This window comes from Anguilla anguilla, chromosome 9 (genome assembly GCF_013347855.1).
Source record: "Anguilla anguilla isolate fAngAng1 chromosome 9, fAngAng1.pri, whole genome shotgun sequence".
NCBI classification, from domain to species: domain Eukaryota; kingdom Metazoa; phylum Chordata; class Actinopteri; order Anguilliformes; family Anguillidae; genus Anguilla; species Anguilla anguilla.
In genome coordinates, this window is record NC_049209.1 from 31,714,895 (window position 1) to 31,733,884 (window position 18,990).

The 18,990-nt window shown below is 43.8% G+C and overlaps 1 protein-coding gene across 4 annotated transcripts; it reads left to right on the plus strand.

Moving 5' to 3' along the window:
• The first annotated feature begins 2,565 nt into the window (after nucleotides 1-2,565).
• LOC118236055 (RNA-binding protein 4.1-like) lies at nucleotides 2,566-15,160 on the plus strand. Of its 4 annotated transcripts, none has more exons than XR_004766974.1 (8): nucleotides 2,566-2,650; nucleotides 3,632-4,052; nucleotides 10,535-10,588; nucleotides 10,690-10,782; nucleotides 11,531-11,727; nucleotides 13,217-13,416; nucleotides 14,042-14,154; nucleotides 14,316-14,552. XR_004766974.1 is itself a non-coding variant. In XM_035434076.1 (8 exons), the coding sequence occupies exons 2-8, from the start codon at nucleotides 3,641-3,643 to the stop codon at nucleotides 14,379-14,381; spliced, it is 1,098 nt and encodes a 365-aa protein (XP_035289967.1). In that variant the 5' UTR covers nucleotides 2,566-2,650; nucleotides 3,632-3,640; the 3' UTR covers nucleotides 14,382-15,160. The 4 variants fall into 4 exon arrangements, 3 of the variants coding, with proteins under 3 accessions (XP_035289967.1, XP_035289966.1, XP_035289968.1); XM_035434076.1 differs by having other exon boundaries at nucleotides 13,254-13,416; nucleotides 14,316-15,160; XM_035434075.1 differs by lacking the exons at nucleotides 10,535-10,588; nucleotides 10,690-10,782; nucleotides 11,531-11,727; ... (1 more) ...; nucleotides 14,042-14,154; nucleotides 14,316-14,552 and adding exons at nucleotides 5,257-6,089; nucleotides 6,766-6,901.
• The last annotated feature ends 3,830 nt before the right edge of the window (nucleotides 15,161-18,990 follow it).

Here is an 18,990-nt window from a genome sequence, read left to right on the forward strand (position 1 = left end):
TTTTTGTTGATTTTTTTGTGTTTAAGTTATACAATAAATGCTATTCAGTTTATTGACAACGGATCATGCATTCCTTGATCTCTCAGCAATGTATTTTATTTGAACAATCCGTTACGTAATCTATTGCCTGTGTTTAAATGTCATGTATTGAACTATGTTTGACTTCAGTAAATATCCAGCTTCAGTGCATGAATGCACTGTGAAAAAATATTTTTTTAAGTCTGTTAAGCAAATGTAAGATATGCAATTTCCCATTCATAAGCTCAAAATGGTGTGTGTAGCATGGAAAGCTATTTTATGCAATATGAAACTAAATATGTCCAAGAAAATACTTTCTTCCTATGTGTTATTTAAAACAAACAAACAAACAAACAAAAAAACTTTATGGCACAAAAAGCTGTGCAGAATAATTATTTCTTATTTCAAATGACATCATTTAGTTGCCAAGAGAACACCATACTTAATCAACTTCCATTTTTCTTGTATACTGAAACAATACAGATTTGGCACCAAAGGTCCCAAGAGCAAGTGCATCCTAAAGATTTTTTTCTGTGGTCAAGTACAAGAGTAAACCAGGGTAGTTTGTAGAGTCGTCAGAAAACTAGAACTACAGTTACTGCTGGAAGAAATACCATCACACAATCCAGCACTCCAGAACCATAGTTGTGCACCCCTGCCTTAGACAATATATGTATTCTATCATGCAGCCATTTTGTTCACAAAAATGTAGCCTAAATGTATGTCACAACACATTATACCATCTCTCCTGACATGAAGTGCTGTTCAGTGTCTCAAAATGCTTGTTTGTCTAGCGACAAATACATTGTTTTATACAGGGTGAATAGACAGACAAAATGTGACAAGACATACAATTTGTTTTTATAATTAAAATGCTTCAAATAGCGCCCTCTATGGGAAGCTAATTGTTGTACTACATGACTTAATTGCAAAACAGTGGGCTTTACTTGAACTGCCTGCTGATTTTTCTAACAACCGAACTCTTGATCAATTAAAGTTGTTGAAAGCATGTGTTGAAGCCTCCTGGTGTTCTCCGAGTCAAAAATGATTTCAACAGCACTAATAAAAGTTATTATTTTTTCAGCATGCAATTTGATGACCCTTCCTGGAATGACCCTGACATTATACAAAGTTAAACATTGCCCTTTTTATATTTTTACAAAAGGCATACTATCTGCATACAAAGATCCTCTTAGTGTTCTTTAACCCTGTTGGTATGAAATCAGAAATCAAGTGCTACATATCTATTACAGCAAACTAAAATCAATTATGTTGTGTGTTCTTTAGTAAAAAGAAGTTGTGCAGACTGAAGAAATATGGTGTCACTGGACTTTGAAGTCAGCAGCCAATTATTCACTGATTTATTGATGAATGACAGGTTGTTTCTACGGGAAAAATTGTTTCAGGGTTTAAAATTCAATGAAGAGGCTTTATCACAGGTCAAACAAGAGGTCATTTTGATTATATGCACACAGGGTGCCTGCAAAATATGAAGACAACATAAGAGTTAAGTTTGAATATATATTTTCCCCCTTTGACTTTAAGTAATACAATGTAGCTTTGGCTTAGTTATTTTTTCTGGATGTGAGGCCTAAATTGGCTGTTGATTGAAGGGAACCACAAAAACCTACAGACAGCGGTGCCATCTAGGGCACGTATTTGACATGGCTGTTCTAATAGGAAGTAGTATTATTGGTAAACGTTACACTGAAAGCCGCTCTCGAAAACAGTATCTGATCAATGAAGAAAATTGTAACGTAACAAACACCATTTCGGTGCAAACTGCTTTGGTTCGGTCTACATGACTGTTCCACGCTTTTGTTTCAATTACGTCAAGTCAGTTATTTTAGCCATTATCGTATGTTTGCTCTAGAACTTCTTTGATAACGACATGTGATTTTATTATACATACATTTTTTTAATTAACATAATTAACTTTCTTTTCTCGTAATCACCTTTTTGTTTGTTGCTTTTTTGTGTTTAAGTTATACAATAAATGCTATTCAGTTTATTGGCAACGGATTCTTTTATCTTTGGTCTCTCGAGGTGCCGTAGAGCACAACTGGTAGAAAACCAGAAACCTGTCGAGTCCACCTGTCCAGAACCAGTCGTTCTGAATCTTGCTGTATACGAACTATTCAGAGCTGTCTTCCTCCCACAAAGGCGGCACTTTAGAAAAGACGGCTTTAACAGAAATGTGAAACAGCTATTTTTAACACATCGTTTAAAAAAAAAAAAAAACTACTACAGCTACAATAACCTGTATTAAATATCCTCCGCGCTTGCAACTACTGCTTAGTACATAGTCAATCGACAAAAAAGGCTTAAAACGATACATTAACATTTTCTTTTCGCGTGAACTGCAGAATGATCCCTTATTGCCTCGAATGTATCACATGGGGCATTTGGACCAATCAAAGTCGAGGCTGCGCATGGTGGTCACGGACAAAAGCAGCACGCCAATAATTACGCTTGAAATTTGAATGACAACAATTATAACCAATTACATTTTAGAAATGTTGAGCTTCCTCCAATCGCTTATCCGTTCAAGCCACACCTCCTAACAGTTGGATGATATCACTTTGTGACGCCATTTCGTAACACAGCGGGTGGAAGTTGCTACAGCGAAAAGGTATGAAAGTGTTTTATTCGTTTTAATGTTCTAGATTGCAAATATTGGTTCTAAATGAATATGCGTAATATACAAGCGCGTGTATATATTGTCCGAAAATGCGGTAAGCATTCCGCTAAATACCAGCAAAGCACATTTGTCTTTCCTGCTGAACAATGAGCAGAAGCCAACGTTCGATTTCGCGGCTGAACTACTTCATTATAGATACTCGCTAAATAATTTTTATGTACAATTCTGTTGTTCCTAGCTAAACTTTGGTAACTTGGCCACCAACTGCCTTGTTGGTCGGTGATGTCTGCCATGGTTTACAATTGTATTAATGCTTGTTTTGTTTTATTTTGCACGTTTCCCCTTGTGCGCGTGCTTCGAAGGCCTTCCTTTTTTGTTCAATGCAACGTTACTGTTTCGTCAGTTACTTTAGCATATTTTGACTATGCAACGTTTTTATTGTGCATTTCGATAGTTTTCCCTGTATTCATAGAAATTGAGATCATTTTCGCATTTAAATTGAAATGTTTTTGTTGTCATTCGTTAAGCGCTTTGGGCCGCATTTTTGGTATCTGGTTTGACTGTGAGTGGGGGGTGGGGCGGCAAAGTGGAGATAAAGGACATGGTAACATTACTGTGAGACCAAAACTTTTTCTGTTCCTTCGCTGTTCGGGTGTTTAGTCCCCTTGACGAATTTGAACTGGTTGTCTCCACTTTTTCAGCTTCCAACCCGTAACTAAAGTTTCATTCTCAGGCATAGGGTGGTCTCCCAATTTCCCTTTCCGTGACCACCACAGTATGTCGGCTAATGCAGCCCAAATCAATACACTAGAGGGACTAGAAAATTCCTATTTTGCCTAGTAATGCGGATGACTCTTTGAATGATCATTCTACATGTTTGCCTCATGTTTATATCTCTGTCACTAATAAACACGGACTGGCTAACGTTTTCCTGGCGCATATTTATGTCTGTCTGTCTCTCTTGGCGTTCAGAGTAGCACAATGGTGAAGATTTTCGTGGGTAACCTGTCCGAGGACACTACGGCCGAGCAGCTCCGGGCACTCTTCTCCCAGTATGGCACCATCTCCGAGTGCGACGTGCTGAAGAAGTACGGCTTCGTGCACATGGACGACAAGGCGGAGGCGGACGAGGCCATCCGCCGCCTCCACCACCACCAGCTCAACGGGCAGACCATCAACGTGGAGATGAGCCGCGGCAAGACCAAGAACTCCACCAAGCTGCACGTGGGCAACATCAGCAACAGCTGCACCAACCAGGAGCTGCGCGCCAAGTTCGAGGAGTACGGCCCCGTGGTGGAGTGCGACATCGTCAAGGACTACGCCTTCGTGCACATGGAACGCGTGGAGGACGCCATGGAGGCCATCAACGGGCTGGACAACACCGCCTTTCAAGGTGACACCCCAGGCGAGGGAGGTGGGGGTGGGGGGGCATTAAACTGGATGGAAATGGGGCTCAAACCTGTTTTATTGTTAGGCCTGCGTTGATGTCCATGACCGAATGTAGCTGCTTTTTTTTCGTGTGCGCGCACAGGCCATGGCAGGGTGTGTGATTCCAGTCTGGACAAGGATAGTGTGCAGCTGACAATCCTAGCAATCCTCCTGGTAGTTTGGTTGCATAAGCGGTGCATGAGAACAGCAGGTCCCATAGATTCACTTCAGAAAACGTAGAAGAACTCGGCTGCATAGATTCCCTCCATCTGTTTCTCCTCCGTGGTACCTTTTTGCCTGCTGAGTCGAGTCCTAGGCTTCTGACCGGTGTGTACGGCTGTTGAACAGGCACTGCAGTGACGGTGAAGGTCACCATTTTGAATCGTGACTTTGAAACCGTGCTATTTGGATCGTACTTATTTGCTGTGGGTCACTTTTCGGACATTCCGATCCTTAAGTAACATCAAAGCGGTCAAGATTGTTCAATACTTTTGGTTTCGGTTCATTTACGTAGCTTTTAAGAGATGTACAAAATAACCCAAATTCAGAAAACCTACGGTTTGGTTTAACGCCTTGTTCTGAGAAATAAGTCGTAGTTCATGACTCGTTGTAGTACCAACCTTTTAAACGGGTGGAAATGGAGGAATGAGACGAAGTGGGAGTGTTCAGATGAAACTTTTTGGTGAGGCTGAAAATGGAGGGCATTCAGTGTCGGCCAGGAGGCCTATTCCGATCTTAGTCTTGTTAAATGCGCACTGGTGCGAGAGCAATCGTTAAATTCCAGCGTGGCGTCACAGAGCGAGAAGCCAACTACTGGAAACGACGGGTGAGATCGGTAATGAAACATATAGTCCACTTACAAAGCTTCAGTTTTCCAAAACACTTAACGCTGCATTTGTTTCGCAGGCCGCCTTTCACACACGGGCTGGTAGTTGTTTTGTTGTAGAGGTATGCCTTAAACCCTGATGACACGTTGCAGAGATTGTGGAATTTGGCTAAGGGGTGGAGCTATCAATTTGAATAGATAGTAACTGGCGTGGGATTGGTCTGTTGTGGAGGGCTTCACCATTCTTCATGTTTGCAGAAGGGGTCTCCTGCTCACTCAGCTGATGTTCCCGGCAGCGCAGGAGGTACCAAAGTTGTCTTTGCGTCTTTCTCTCTTCCCCAAGGCAAGCTGATGAGCGTGAAGCTTTCCACTAGCCGCCTGCGTACCGCTCCGGGGATGGGCGACAGGACGGGGTGTTATCGGTGCGGGCAGGACGGCCACTGGTCCAAAGAGTGCCCGATGGACCAGAACGGCTCATTCGACGCGGGGGCCAACGGCTTCGGCCCGTCCAGGTTCGGCGGCGGTCGCGGCCGCGGTTTCCCCCGGGGGCTGGGCGGAGACCTGGGCTTCGCCGGGAGCCACGGCCCCGCGCCCGCGTTTGCCAGGGGGCCCGGCTTCGGCGGCGGACCCGGGTACGGCAGGGTGGCCGGTTACGACGGCGCCATGGCGTACCGGGCGCCGGCGGCCTACGGTGCGGGAGGCGACACTAGCGCGGCCCGGGTGTACGGCGGCGAGGCGGCGTACGGATCCGGCGGCGCGGGCTTCGCGGCGGCCCCGGCCTACCCGCCGCGGCGCGCCGGCTTCGAGGAGCGGGACCCGTACAGCGTGGTGGACTTCTACGAGAAGTACCGGGCGCGCCCGTACGGCGCCGGCTTCTACGAGGAGCAGCAGCGCGCGGCCGCCCTAGCCCCTCCCCCTACGCTCGCGCCCGCCGGGGCCGCCCTCGACCCCTACGATCGGCGGGCCCTCCCCACGCCGGCCCCGGCCGTCTCCTCGTACTACACCCGAGACCGGAGCCCCGTCCGGCGCGGGCCGTCCGCGGCACAGGGCTACGCGTTTGACCGCTCGCGCCTCTCGCCCACCTCCATGTCCCGGGGCGCGGCGTTCGACGGGATGCGGGCCAGGGACCCCTACGCCGATCGGGCGCGGTACGCGTTTTAACCCCGGCACCACCAGGTGAGAGCTGGCTTGGCTATGGACAGGGCGAAGGCCATATTCACTTGCTTGCCAAATCTAGTTGGTGACACATTTACCTCTCAGATCCTCATCCAAAGTACTTCTTAATTGACAGTAATTGTATTGATGGTTGAATATTGTCATGATGATGAGCCTGAATAATTAACCTTTTTAAGATTAGGCTTTTCGGAATGCTTTCAGTTACAGTGACCAGTAGTGATTGTTACATCAGCATTGGACTGTTCAGTTAAGAACATACTAATCCTGTATTTTTTATCTTAAAGGGTTAGTATGTAGCGCATAGCAGACTATTTAAGATATTTGTAAAATACAGGAGTGGTGCAGAAAGCAGGTAGATTGTGACGGGTAATTGGACGGGTAATTGGAAGCATAAGTAGTGGTGTTTTGGGGTGAACGGAGACTCGGGTAAATCGGGAGTTCTTGGCTGTCCTTTCCCGATTTTTCAGAGTTACGTTGCTGTGAAACCGTCTCGGTGTAAGTATGGGGTAATAGATTCTGCATCAGAAGTGTGGTGTGTGTTGAGTAGCTGTAGCGAGCGTCCGCAGGCCTGCCGACATCGGCGGAAAGCCGTGCGCGAGGCTCTCCCCCCGCCCCGAGATGGTCGCCATGGAAACTGCCAGCGGTTTTAACGGTGGTCTGGTCTCTCTCCCTGCAGGTGTCCGCGCCGTGACGCACCTTCGACAGACGCGCGTTCGGTCACGGTCGCTCGTTTCGGCTCGCACCGCGTTTCCGCCTGTGCCGCGGTCGTGGGGACGGTGGTATTGCGGTGGACTCTCTCGTTCCTTCTACCAATTTTATTTTCAGTTTTTGTCTCTTTCTTGTACCAAATTTTTCCTCCTGTGATGCAGAACTATTGCATAGATATAATTTTTTTTTCTTTTTAAACGAGTGTAGCGATTCTTGCTGTCTTGAAACCTTTTACACAGAAATGCACAGCTGTTATTTTAAGTATCACTGCAGAAGTAGACGTCGGTGTGAGCTTTGCAGTTTCTGTAGTCTGCTCATTCTATCACTAACGTGTGTATTCTGTATCTCCTTTCAGAAGAATTGCATACACTGAGGGAATTATTTCACTGCATTTTAGTGCTATCTACCGATTCATTTTGTGGTGGGAATGCTCAACCTGTGTGTGTGTGCGCGTGTGTGTGAGACTGAGCAAGATTCTGGAAGCTTCCGCTTCCAAAATAAGAAGTTGGATGGCTGTAGAATCCACCCATTGCGGTGAAAAGCCGATACACTTTGGAAGCAGCACGTTTTCTGTAATTCCAGCTCTTTACTCTTTAAGCGTTGAGCCAAATTGTGATGAAAATGTTTGTGTTTCTTGCATACAAGGTATGGTTCTCTGCATGAAGAAAAACGGGTCGTGGAGTAAAATAGGTGTCGACAGGGCAAGGGCTCTCGAGCCTTTGGTCACACAGTTGTAGGAAAAAATCCTTTGCCATAAATTCCATTTTAATAGCGTGCTGCTTCTTTCAGTTAGTGAGGGGATCTGACAGGCGTGTATCCACCTAATTGGTGGCAAATGAACAGCAAACAAGTGGCAAAGAACTTGCTGGTAAGACGCTTCCCCCCAATTTCAGCCGAGTGAACATTACCACTGCTTATAGAAGACCACCATACTGTTTATGCCCATAACAAAATGGCGGCCACAGCCATACTGTTTATGCCCATAACAAAATGGCGGCCACAGCCATACTGTTTATGCCCGTAACAAAATGGCGGCCACAGCCATACTGTTTATGCCCGTAACAAAATGGCGGCAACACCAGTTTCTGCATTCACATCTGGACGTTCTGCGGGCACAGCCACGGTTGGCATTGTAATAAACTGCACGAGCCCTCGGTAAAGTTGAACGGGGACATATGGGGGATGTTTATCAGCTGAGCAGTGATTCCGGTACGCAGGCAGCGTGGGAACCGGGACACGGTGTCATCGCGTTCGGATTGAAACCCCTCGGAGCGGAAATTGGCCCCTGATGCCCGCTGTGTACCGGTCTGCACCATATTACCAAAATCTCAGTGGTGTGCCTCTTCTGTATTTTAAATAGCTGTACGTGTGCATGCTCACTATTGCTTTGTCTGTCCCTCCCCCCCCTTCTGATTAGGCCAAGTTTCAAACGTACAGACACACGGTAGTTGAGCTGTCTGGCATGGTAGTTTACCCAATCTTAAAGTATCGCTATTAGAAGCTCGTTGGTTTCAAAGATCGGCCGCCTTTTATCACTAAATGTTTGTGTTTTGAACACCTGACCTCGGCTGTTTCGCAGCTTGGGCGAAATGAATATGTGCTTAAGAACTTCTCCCTTAGTTTGTTTAGAGTGGGTAACCGCGGCGACTGTGGGCAGTTTGAATGTGGTCTTTTACATTCAGTCAGGAACCTGATGCAACCTTGTTTCGCAGCAGAAGTTGGAGGTGGGGTGGGCAGGGGCTGGTGGTGGGGTGGGAGGGGGGGAGCTGTCTGTGTGCTTTGTCACCTCGCAGGAGTGTGCATTCAGGTTAAACTGCCTCCACAGTGGGACGGGTTGTCGTGTTTTTTTTTTTAAAGATCTTTTTCTTTAGTCGCAAGGACATGGAGGCTAAACTTTGAGCAGTGTTTCTGTGAACATTACCCTTTCTCAATAAAACTCACTAAAAATGAAGCTGAATCCGTGTGCTCTGTCTCGCTGCAAGTGCTTTCTCTCCCCCCAGGGTTCATAAGGTGCTTGAAAATATTTTTATCCTTGAAAGGAGATCACATCCTGCTTGCTTTACAAAGTAGCACAAAACAAAAAATATGTTTACTTTTAACAGTGAGGAAAAAATACCTTTATCAGTTAATCATCTGTCTTTTCCTGCCAATATCATTTTGCTGATATTGACAACATTAAGTATAACACACTGGCTAGCTCAAATTATAGTAAACTATATCCCTGCAACTAATAAGCTGCCCAGTAATTAGACTATTGCTGCAATACAAATCCTCAGATTTATTCATAAAATGTAGGAACTGGCCTTAATGTAGCTAAGTGGAGTGGGAACCCTGGTTTTTGCTAATACACGGTGCCTTTTAGTCCATTGCCTGTTAAACCTGTATTTATTGGCAAGTGCCTGGATTAAATCTCAGATGAACTGCTGGTGACACATATAGCAGGTGCGTTTGGGAAAATGAGCTGGATGGTGCGGAGATCAAAGTCTTGTACTATATCATATGACCAACACATTTATTAATGGTGATGGTCCAGGAGCACTTGCTTAATTATGTACATTAGTCATATTCCTCATCTTCAGTTGAAGGTTTTTTAGCATATTTAGCTGTTCAGAATTCATCTTAAGGTAAACTGGAGGGTCCTGGAGAGCATGCTACTAACCAGAGATGGGGGCACTTTTTTCTCGTCTACCACAAGCACATTCAGACAGTGACACATGAAAGATGCTGTGCAAATAAAGCATACCATTGTCCTCAACATGCAAGGACTGAATTCCCAGGAATCAGTTCCAAACTGCTTAATTGTCAGGCGCGTGTGGCTTAATGTTGCCCAGATGGATGGTTAGAGGGGGGAAATGTTGACTTCATAAGATTTGATGGACATTTTTTAAACTTTAATTTCTTTTCCGTACTGCCCAAAGTTCTTGCATTCTTGTGTTCTTTTCATTTTTTCATGCAACGTCACAGCAGAATATTATTTACGCCCCCTCTCCCAAACGGAAATGGAGCCGGGAGAGCCCCAATCCTCGGGAACGGCCAGCACCTTTCAGATACGGTGTGAATTTGGTGACTTTGGCAGTATCGCGATTGGAAAAGGGGTGGGTGGGGGAGAGAGACAGACAGGCTCGTATTTATCGTGTCATTCTACAGTTTCATCTTAACAACTCCGGGCATGGCGTGTATCCTGCGCAGTGGAACCAGAATTGGGCTTTTTCAGCAGCGCGTTTGGGCTGAAGAGGTGAGGGGCTGTCCTGTCAGTAAACCGTGGAGGCGGGTCCGTTTTGCCGTTCGCCATTTGGGCCTCGTGCTCTGGCCAGAGCTGAGGGAGAGGTGGTGTTGGGTGTGCACCAGAATGTTGCTGACTTAAAAACCAGCGTTCTGAGAAGACCAGTTTCCTGCAAGATAACGGGCTGGAGAAAGCACTGGACATTTACGAGAAGACCGAATGAATGTTCTGGATAGGCTGTAGCAATTTGCAGACCTCTGGAATCCAATGATGTGAAGGACACACTAAGCTCTGTAAGTTGGTGTCATATACATGGGACTGTTGCCAAAATAGGATTCCCCAAATACTGTTTGAGGGATTGTTTATATCAGACAGGCTAATTAACTTTTCTTTTATGAAAAAAATCCCTGCACTTCTGTATATCTGAGTGATCCATTCCCATCTTGAATTGAAATTGTCCCTGAAAAGAACAGACTCCTGTTGTTACCTGCATTAAGCATGTTTTCTTATTTAGGGACACAGGATCATTCCCCGCTGCGAAATGGGCTTCCAGCTTCACAATACACAGGTTAGGGGCCTCTGTTAAAATGACTTCATTTCAATTATGTGTGAAAAACCAGACTCCTTTTAAAAATATTATCATTGCATAACATGCGTTTTCTTCCGTAGGCTGTAATTGCAAGTGCTCCTGCTCTCTGGACTCTAAAGACAGCGCCGTTCATTCGCAAACGGCCAGCTCTACTTGTTCAGTGTACCTTCAAGGTATAGTTACCCGGAATTCTGTCCTTCACTTTATTTTCCATCTAAGAAGGCCAGTATGTGCAGGCCTTCGCTTTATTGATCCATGGTGTCTCTCTGCAGCGGCACAGTTCCTTGCGTTTTAGTCCTGTGGTTCTGCAGTATGCGTAATCCCGCAGTGTGTTTTGCATGTGTAGGGTGTGTGAGAACATTCGCGCCAGTATTTCCGGATCGATCGGTGGGTTATACAACTGCTACATTTCCTGCAGTGGAAGCCGAGACGATCAGCTTTCTGCGACAGGCTTTGCGGTTTGAAGATGCTGTGCTTAAACGGTCGCCTGAAATGAAACCTCCACAGAAGCCTGGCCGAATGCTCACTGGCCTTGGTTATACTGCCACACAGGTGCTAGGGTTAGTAATGACATAGGCCTCAATGGTCCTGTGCAAGCATAGGCCATTCTTTCATTTCAGCCTCTCACGTAAAAACAGAGCTGCAGTGAGGGTTTAGTCTTTAGCTTCACAATAGATTTGTGCTCCACGTTCCAGCGCAAAGTGATCTGAAATGATATCCCAATAGAAAAAGCATGTCTCTTCCAGCTGTCTGACCGACAGTTGCCAGCTTATTATCACAACTGAGCTCTGAAAGTTTGGCATCAAGGATAAATGTGCACCAGATTCTTTACTCTTTATTTGACCGTGTTCTGATACGTTTACGCAAAATGCATTTTTAATTTCACTCGTCTGAGCTGTTTGCTTTTCCCCTATCCTCCAGTCTTGTCGAAGCTGAGCAGCCTGGAGAAGTCGGTGAGGGAGATCAAAGCCCTGCTCCTGGCTCAGAAGCGGCCGCAGCAGGACGACGCCCTGGACGGCCTGGAGCTGTTCCTGCCCCACGGCGGGAAGCTGGAGTCCATGGAGGAGCTGATTGAGCTGGAGAAAATGCTGCAGGTCGAGGAGCACAAAAGGAGACTGGTGAGGAAACAAAATGGAGGGTTTGTTCAGAGAGGAGGCATTTGGTGCTTGTGTTATATGTGGATTACAGTGTGGGTGAAAGTTGATAACAGTGACACTGATACAGTAATATAGGGGTCCCCATTTTTAACACAGATGCTGTGACTCAGAGTTTCTAGACAACCCACAGTCTTCTGTTTAAAGCAGCGAGTACAGGTTTGGCAACCCCCTTCTATAAGGCATTACAGGAAAATGTGCACAATAAAAGAAATACATTAACTTCACTCAATATGAGCCATTTCAAAATATATGTAAAACATTACCTAGGACTGAGAATAATGTTTCTACGCTGTCTAAGTTCAGGTGACATCATCAGGCAGTTTGACTCCAGGCTTAAAGATATGGGAATTGGAACCTGGTAGTGCTCTTCACCAGTCTCCATGGTTACACGGTGTGTCTTCGCTGAGACATTTAAATGATCATGAGAGGGAAAGCCATGGGTGATGACAGCGGTAGTAAGCGAGGCAGTTTGACTCTAGGCCAACTGGAACAGGGATGGGATCCTTTGGCAGTGCTGTTCAGTGCTCACCATTGTCATGCCGCATATTTAATCTCTATTTGAATTTACGAAAAGTAAAACCAAGAACCGGTGAAAATTTTCCCAGTGGGGAAAAAGCTCTCTGAAAACTCCACCTTGGGCAAAAGACATGTAAGCCAAGCAACAGCTGTTACGATAGATGAGAGCAGCCATATGAGGCCAAAGGCACTGAGATAACGAGATGGTACCGTTTCACTGGGTAAGGCCATCTTAGTTTCTTCTCAAGTTGACTTAAATATATTTTCCCCCAAACAGACTGCATAATTAAATAAGAAGTATCCTGGTATTTGGTTTGCCTTTGAATACCACTTGGGAACGAATGGTAGCTTCTGTACTTTTGTGTTTTCGCGTATTTGTTTTGATCCCGTTGAGTGCAAATTGTTCATTTCAATATCTCACGATATGTAAGGCTTTCCAGTATCAAGAATCTAATACTGGAATTGAGCGCAGAGCCTGCAGTTTCTGAATATTGTCTCAGAATGACGTGAAGCCTCTTGTTGATTGAAAAGCAGTTAATTGACACCACATTTTTTACCCTGGATCTCACCATACTACCACAGAATTCCTCTTAGATGATAAAAATCATCTCAGTGTTATACTGGATACCCATTGCATGTGACCAGCTACCCTGTGGTTGATGCTCAACACCTTTCGTTTCTATTGAATTACCATTGACAGATCTGTAATGAAAACGCTTTTCTGCTTTGACAGCAGATTGCACTGGTGCAGCCTTGATGTAGCAGACATTAAAACTCCTGTAGCCTTTGACTCCATGCAGACCAGACTAAAGAAACCAGCCTGCGTTTTTCTCAGAGTTACAATGCCCGATGTATTTTTTACAAAAAAATCACATTTTAATGTACGTGGGTTTCATTGTAAAACTGATAAGAACATTTTTTTTGTCGGGATCAGGAGCTCAGGATCTGTCTCTCCGTATCCTGGAACGCAGGTGCAGGTGCTGTCGACCATGGAGGGAGGAGAGAACGTGGGAAAGATCTGCCGAGCCCTCATGAGAGCCCTGATGACCAACGGCCTTATGAGCCAGTTCAGCGCGCGGGGCCAGAAGGGGAAGCTCGCCTTCAAAGACCGCCTCTTATGCGACGTCATCTTGAGTGAGTACTCCAACACTCTGATTGGTCCACTCTTCTTAAGCGAGCACTTTCAGCTTGTCTGAATAAACCCTGCGAACGCTGGATTACGCATATTCAATTCATCTTTCATTTTAAACTCGCTCTGATGGTATTGTCGTCTCGTGGGATTACTTTGTTGAAGCTTGGATTATTACGCATTTCCATAAACCTACATTTCAATATGATAGCAAAGAGGATTAGGCTGGTATACTCTCATTATAATAGTAATACGGCTTACATCATATCAGCTTGCATTTTACATTTAACTGAGCTGAGTGACACTGCACAGCCTACATTTCTGCAGCTGTGTAACCGGTCCTTATTTTACAGTTGAATTTTTCTAAAATTCAAGCAGATAAGGCTAAGCACCTTGTTCAGGCTATTTCCCCAGCCTGGGAATCTAACCTGCAAAAGCTACAGGCCCAGTTCCATTATATTTGTACTACACTGCTGCACTAATTGAATACTATGCTACAAAATGGTGTGTACACTATAAATGGTATACTTGCGCATAAGGATTCTTGAGTGTTTTTGCATAATATGATGTCACACTGCTAAGGTTAATTGAAATGACTGCGGCATTATGACTGAATCCTTTGTGTTTTAGAGGCCGTCCGCAAGTCGTCGAATGGAGACTGCAGAGATAGTGACATCATGTATGAGATCGCTGGAGTCCTGCGCAATGCACCCAACCACCCCGGAGGCACCAACTACCACAAGGTGTGTATGTTCTGAACAATCAATCTAAATACACTACACTAACATTGTGTGTGTGTGTGTGTGTGTGTGTGTGCGTGCGTGCGTGCGTGCGTGTTCACATGATAAATTGTATTTTAATAAATGTGTTTTACAAACATTTTAAACATTTCTTTTTTTTCTAGCTGGGTTGCACAAGGAAGCGAAAAGCAGAAGTCGTCATAAAGGAGATGCCTGTTGAATCAGATTAATGTTCTGAAATAGAAACTAAAAGAATCTATCTGCTGTATCAGCACTTGAATACTTGCTCCTTGGTGGAGCATGCAGGACTTCGCTCCTGCACCACAGCATTGGGACATTTCCTCCACTGACCACCAGGTGTCATTGAACACGGGGGTGTCAATCTCTAGCCCTGGGGGGGCCACAGTGCCTGCAGGTTTTTGCGGTTTCCATCATCAGCCAGTCAACGCCTTGAGAGCCGTGTCTGGACTCATTAGCCAATCAGTGACTTGAGAGCCATGTGTGGACTCATTAGCCAATCAGTGACTTGAGAGTCATGTGTGGACTCATTAGCCAATCAGTGACTTGGATTAATCACTGGTGCTGAAATGCTGAAAATCAGCAGACACTACTGCTCTTCAGGACTGGATTCTGACACGCGTGCCTTAGCTTAACCCACCCAAGACGGACCTTGTGCAGGCTTTGAGGTGCTCTGTAGTTTGTTCTTAATTTTTGGCTGGACCGCAACAGCGGGGCCAGCCCTACAAACGCGAATGTCTGTGACTGAGTGAGTGATGAAGTTACACCGTTGGTCGGCCGAGTTATGAAGTGGCACCATTGGTCGGCCGGATCACGTGTTAGGTCTAGCATTATACTAGGTTTTAACCTGGTCTTGTTTATTCCAGTTTGGCTGAAAAAAGCACACATTCAGTTTCTATCAGTTAATCATGGATACAGCTATTGAGTTTAGTTTTTTCCCCCCAAGATTGTTCTGTCCAAAAATACATTGCATTACGACAATTAACAATCATATTACATTACAGGCATTTGGCAGACGCTCTTATCCAGAGCGACGTACAAAGTGTATAACCATAACCAGGAACAAGTATGACGAAACCCCTAGAGAGAAGTACCGGTCCAAGTACAGGGAACAACCACATAGTTCAACTTGGACCCTTATGGTTAAACTGATTAACACTAACAACGAGAACGGCAACAACGCAATCTATGGAAAAATAAAAATAAATAAAAATACAAGTAGTCGTTAAGACAAGGTTGTGAAAACTTTGGAAATGCCCCAAATATCATGTTTTAAATGATTTTTTTATGAGTTTCAAATTTATGAAACTGATTTAAAAAAATATTTTACCCAAAATCATGTTATTTCCCCATTTTATAGTAAGCCAAAATACATATTTTTCCCCTTGCATTGAGACTGTGACAGGCAAATGCAGTAGTATGCTTTGAAAGTCTTTGTATAAATCTGTCTTGTAACACTACAGTGGATTTGAATAAAATAATGACTTACGTTTTATGTATCCAAAATCTTGACTGGAGTAAAATTGTTTGTGTGTGAATTCCTACATGGTCATAATGTTTTACTTCTAATAAATTATTTCCCTTAATTTTTTCAATCCATAATTGAAAATGGATGGGTCAGTCAGTGGGCTTGTTCTGAAAACTTTGGTCATATGACATGCAGAATTGCACACCATACGTGCCACTTGGCTAGTCAGCAAATCCTGAATACGCTGCTCGATTTAATTTATTGGTACACAATTACTATTCCATGTATATAAGTGCAAATCAGCATAACATGATGCTTTGATAAAGTTGTTTTTATGATAAGTGCATGTTACTATGTTAATTACATTTTAAGTGAAAAATAATAATTGGATATCTTTATTAGTTTTCTCTTTGTGCATCTGTTACTGCAGCAGCTGCTCATTTGGTAATTAAGTAAATGAGGAATATTAAAATTTTCAGGGGTGCCTCGCTGCAGTCACAGAAAAAAAACTGATACCTGTGAGTTAAGGCTCCCTTTAAACTGAAACATGCTAGAACATTGAAATCAACCACAGTGTTGTATTTTTAACTTAGGTTGTGTGTGTGTAACGTTGTTGGTAAACTGCTGACTACTACTTTACCATTTTTAACTTAGTAACTGCTAGGTGGATTCATTAATTACCATCATACGTAACTAGGCCTGCTACTTTCCCACATTCAAACTGGAGGTGAACAGAATTGTGCTGTGCCTGATCCTTTAGAGCTGGGGTGCACAACAAGGGCCGCTCCGTTTCATGATATCATGCCAACTTCCGCTCTTAATTATTTAATTAGCTCAATCATATCTTGATCCGACATTCGTATAAGCACCAGTTGCAGCCACAGACTGGAAATGTATCCTTAAGATTTTACTGTGCTGAAGTACAGGAGTGAACTAGCGTACTTTATAGAGGTGTCAGAAAACTAAACCTAAGGTAATTGGTTGGAACAAAAACCAGCACAAACACCAGCCCTCCAGGACTGGAGTTGTGCACCCCTGCTTTAGAGAATAGTACCCTTGGACTGCCAAGGCCAGGACCACAAATATATATAAAAGAACAACACTTGAGCTGTGTCTGAAGTGAACTGGCTTACTTGCCTACTATTGAGTGTACAAGTGGTATACTACTTCGTTGATGATGTAACTGCTGATAGCAATAGCAGAATGAATTCTGGAGTGTACAGAAGCATATCTGCTCAAGTTCAAATAAATGCCTCCAAACTCATTGGATGGAGCTTCATCCTACAGCAAGGCTCTGATCCCAAACATACTACTGAAGCAACATAATAGTTTTTCAAAGCCAAAAACAAGAAAATTCTTTACCGGCCAAGTCAGTCAACTGATCTGAATCCAATTTAACGTGTGTTTCATATGCTGAAGAGAAAACAGGCGCTTTTCCACCGTAGGGCTGAACCGTTACCAGGGCCGCTCCATACCGTTCCGCGCTGCCCATGACTCGTGGGAACGGTTACCGTTTCTGTTTCCATCTGTCGGGCTGCTAAAACCAGGACTAGGAAGCATCTGAGAAAAACTACTGACCACAGCAAGTGACGCAGTGGATCAGCGACGGCGTCCCGTTGTGTACATATATGTAAATATACGCCAGTTGTCGTCGCTCCCCATTCTGTTTCATTTTTGTTATGTTATGTTTTGTTGGCTGACTATACGGACGAGGATTCTGTGTATTTTGGTCTGTTTTTGGTTTTTCTTTTTAGCGTATCTTCCACTGACCATCACTGTTGCATGTATCACAAAAACTATTACACTAGCCTACTAACTAATGCTTACATTACTGTGTAAAATATCCACATTAGGCTATATAATACCACTAACCTATTTAAAGACACTCAATTTCAAAAATAATGTGTATAACCAAAATATTCTGAGTAGTAATACTTGCATAGCAATGATGAAATTTTATCTGTGTTCAGTAGTAAATCAACAATATAGTTCAACCCGCTTCTGTTTTGCTCCAGAAAACAATGTCAGATATGTGTATCAGCAAATATATAGCTTGGCTATGCCCAGAAGTCCTCAATAATAATAGTATTTTCCAAGAAATTACGAAAAATCATTAACGTTTCGTTAAGTGCAGCGTCTTTTACTGCTACGATACCACAGAGTGAATGTGTAAGTGAATGCGACGATAAAAAAAAATTTCGGTTACGCTGACCTATAAAACGCTATTCCAAAAGCAAAATTAGACATGTTATACACCGTTAGAAAGCTTACTCACCTACTGAATACATGAATTGTCAATCAAGCCAGACTGTACTAAAAAGGGGGACAACGCCGTAAACGAAGGTACCCAGGCATCACAAATGCGCGTATATTTCACAAACGGATTGTCCAAGACAATATATGACCACACAGTCTCAAAAGGGACATATTTACGCATAAAACCAATGGTAAGGTTATGTAGCTATTTATTCAATATTTAGTCCCAGATACTGACTGTAGAATGACATGGTATCATTTTTTTAAACGTCTCGTTTATTTCGTTACTCAGTGAGCAGCGTTTTCACTGCTGTATTGGCATATCTTGGGGCTACTGTTGTCGGGTTTATCTTGTTGCTATGACGGAATACGATTTTTGAGTGCCATTTTTATTTATATTAGCTTCTCTACCGACCTAGCTTACGGAAGAGGACGTGAAGAGACCGTATGTGGCGTCACAAAACTGACGTAATGTGAAAAAAAAGTGAATACCTACGTCATTAAGCCCACCCACCAGAACGGTTCTGCTGCACTGAGCACGGTTGTCTAACCGTGCCGAAAATGTCGTGCTGGACATGGTTTGTAAGCGTTCCGCGCCAAACTGTTTCCAGGTGGAAACACCATTGGAACCTTTCCTCTCCGTGCTCAGAACCGTTTGGCCCTACGGTGGAAAAGGGGCTAATACATATAGCCCCAGATTTGCGACAGTGGCCTGAAATGGGTGGGGGGAACTAAGTACAAAAATGTTTCAGTTTGGTAAAACGATGATTTTTGATTTAACTGTTACTAATCTAAAATTTTGTACAGTACAGAACCAAATCAAGAAGAAGAAGAAAAAAAAATACATCTTTGTCCCAAACATTATGGTGGTATACTCCCTATTCCCAATATTAAACAGTTTTTGTAATTGTGTACAGGTGGGTATTTTGCAGAAGCAGTTCAGTTGAAGCTCCTTGATAAACAACAGCAATGGCAATCACATCTACAAAGGCACAAGGTCTGTTCTTTAACCATAATAGATCATTTGAGGTCAATGATATTGATAACAGGTGCGTTTCACTGGGAGGCAAGACTAAAAATGGACAAACAACAATTAA